Raw genomic sequence first — 2,093 nt, 5'->3', positions numbered from 1 at the left:
GTACGACATGTCAGTGTTCACATGATCATTATATATATGTTTTAAATTGGTTCCATCGTGCTTGAACAGAATCAGTAGATTCGCATTGTCACGTATAAGGTGTTTAGGAATTTTCGCATATGTTTGGCAGAAATAGAAACAGTCAACGTATGAGTGTCTGCCCATTGCAAAATATTCGCGTATTGTATCCTGTTTATCGCACGCTACGTCATCAAAGATAAAGATGGAATTCGGGAGCGAATCGCTCGCTGGTATGATGTTACTATTGTTTGAAAATGTATAGTATCCAATTTCATCGATTGGAGCCAATAAATTTTCCAAATATTGATATTTCGGTTGTTGCAATGATTTAGAGTATACATAGACGTTCTCAAAGCGCACACCATGTGGACTTTCAAGCAAGCTTATTAACACATTAGTTTTTCCACAATTTGATGAACCACAAATGATACAACGTATAGTATTCGGTAGTAAACTACTATGTCTATGTAATTGATGTGTCAACAGTGTTTTATTATCAAAATTTTTTATACGTATAGTAACAGGTTGGCGTACGAAATGTATGTTACTTCTCATTGCGAAGACGATACATTTATAGCACGTGCTTACGATGCGCCTTATTTATAAAACGACTACACGAACTACTCTTCAGCATGTATGGAACCACATTCAAGGTGTATCGAACGTCTATCGAACCACGTCCAACGTGTATCGAATGTCTATCGAACCACGTCGAACGTGTATCGAACGTCTATTGAACCACGTCTAACATGTATGGAACGCCTACTGTACCACGCCTAATGTGTATCAAACATCCACTGTACCACTCGCAACATGTATCGACGTCTATTGAACTATAATTAAAAAAGAAATATGGGTGAAGTCGATGCCACAGTTCATTTATACAAGCGTGACCTGTACGTATCAGTCAGTGTAGAAATAGCATTTATACTGATCGATGGTAATACACTGTTCGATTTGACTGCGGAGCAATTAGAATATGTACTAAAGATTGTACTCCTGAATCGATTCGCGACCGACATTCATTACATTTGGAATAAATTACCGCAACACATAAGAGTTGATCCAGAGGTTCAGTCTTATCGCAGATGTCTCATACATTATAATCGTCCAGATCAACGTACACACATAGACGGGCCGCCACCTATGAAGGACTGTTACCTATGCATAACAAAAGGACAGGAGCAGGACTCATAAATACTCTGATAGACAAATTACCGTTCGAGTTACACGTACCAGGATATCAATTCTGCGGACCCGATACGCGCTTAGAAAAACGTTTAGCTCACGGTGATCCAGGTATAAATCCACTGGATACAGCCTGTAGAGAGCACGATATTGCATACTCTCGAAACAAAGATTTGACAAATCGTCACAAGGCAGATCAAGTTTTAACCGATTGTGCACTTCAGCGAATAATTGCGAAGGACGTCACGTTTGGTGAAAGAGCAGCTGCGACAGCTGTGTGGACTGCAATGAAAACTAAGACGAAGCTCGGAATTGGGCTCAAGACGAAGAACAAGAGCTGTAGTAAGAGAAAGAGTAGTAGTAAGAAAAAGAAACGTGTTCTACCGATTGCAAGACGTGGTGGTTTCCTCCCATTCCTCCTACCTGCATTATCAGCTATAGGAGCGTTAACCGGTGGTGCTGCTGGTGTGGCTAAGGCTGTGAATGATGTGAAGGCTACACGAAAACAGTTGGAGGAAGTGCAACGTCATAATCGTGCTATGGAAGGTCGCGGACTTTATCTCGTACCATACAAGAAGGGCTCCGGTTTAGAGAAAAAAAAAATTTGATTCATGAAGAGCTAGGAACACGACCGATGACAAATATTCAACTCGAGAGTATAGGGAGAAAACATATACCATATTTTCGCGGCGTATATATGCGTGATAGACTTCCGGCAAAGATAAAAACAAATGAGAGTGGAATAGTGAATTTGGATCAAAGCAGAGAGAAAAATGCATGGATATAGGAATACAGGGATGGAGCATAAACCCGTACTTTAGACGAGGGAAGTGAAGACATCTCAGCAGTGCAGGGAGGTATAGTCACGTGGTTTGTGGAACGCG

At 40.8% G+C, this 2,093-nt stretch overlaps 1 protein-coding gene across 1 annotated transcript; it reads left to right on the top strand.

Moving 5' to 3' along the window:
* Nucleotides 1-867: 867 nt before the first annotated feature.
* On the top strand, nt 868-2,081 carry LOC113464421 (uncharacterized). Its single transcript, XM_026814067.1, has one exon. It carries the CDS (start codon nt 1,185-1,187, stop codon nt 1,815-1,817), a length of 633 nt encoding a protein of 210 aa, XP_026669868.1. The 5' UTR covers nt 868-1,184; the 3' UTR covers nt 1,818-2,081.
* Nucleotides 2,082-2,093: the final 12 nt, after the last annotated feature.

This window comes from Ceratina calcarata, unplaced genomic scaffold, assembly GCF_001652005.2.
Source record: "Ceratina calcarata isolate Rehan_Ccalc_2016 unplaced genomic scaffold, ASM165200v1 scaffold3640, whole genome shotgun sequence".
NCBI lineage: Eukaryota > Metazoa > Arthropoda > Insecta > Hymenoptera > Apidae > Ceratina > Ceratina calcarata.
This window is presented reverse-complemented; position numbering and strand designations above follow the sequence as displayed.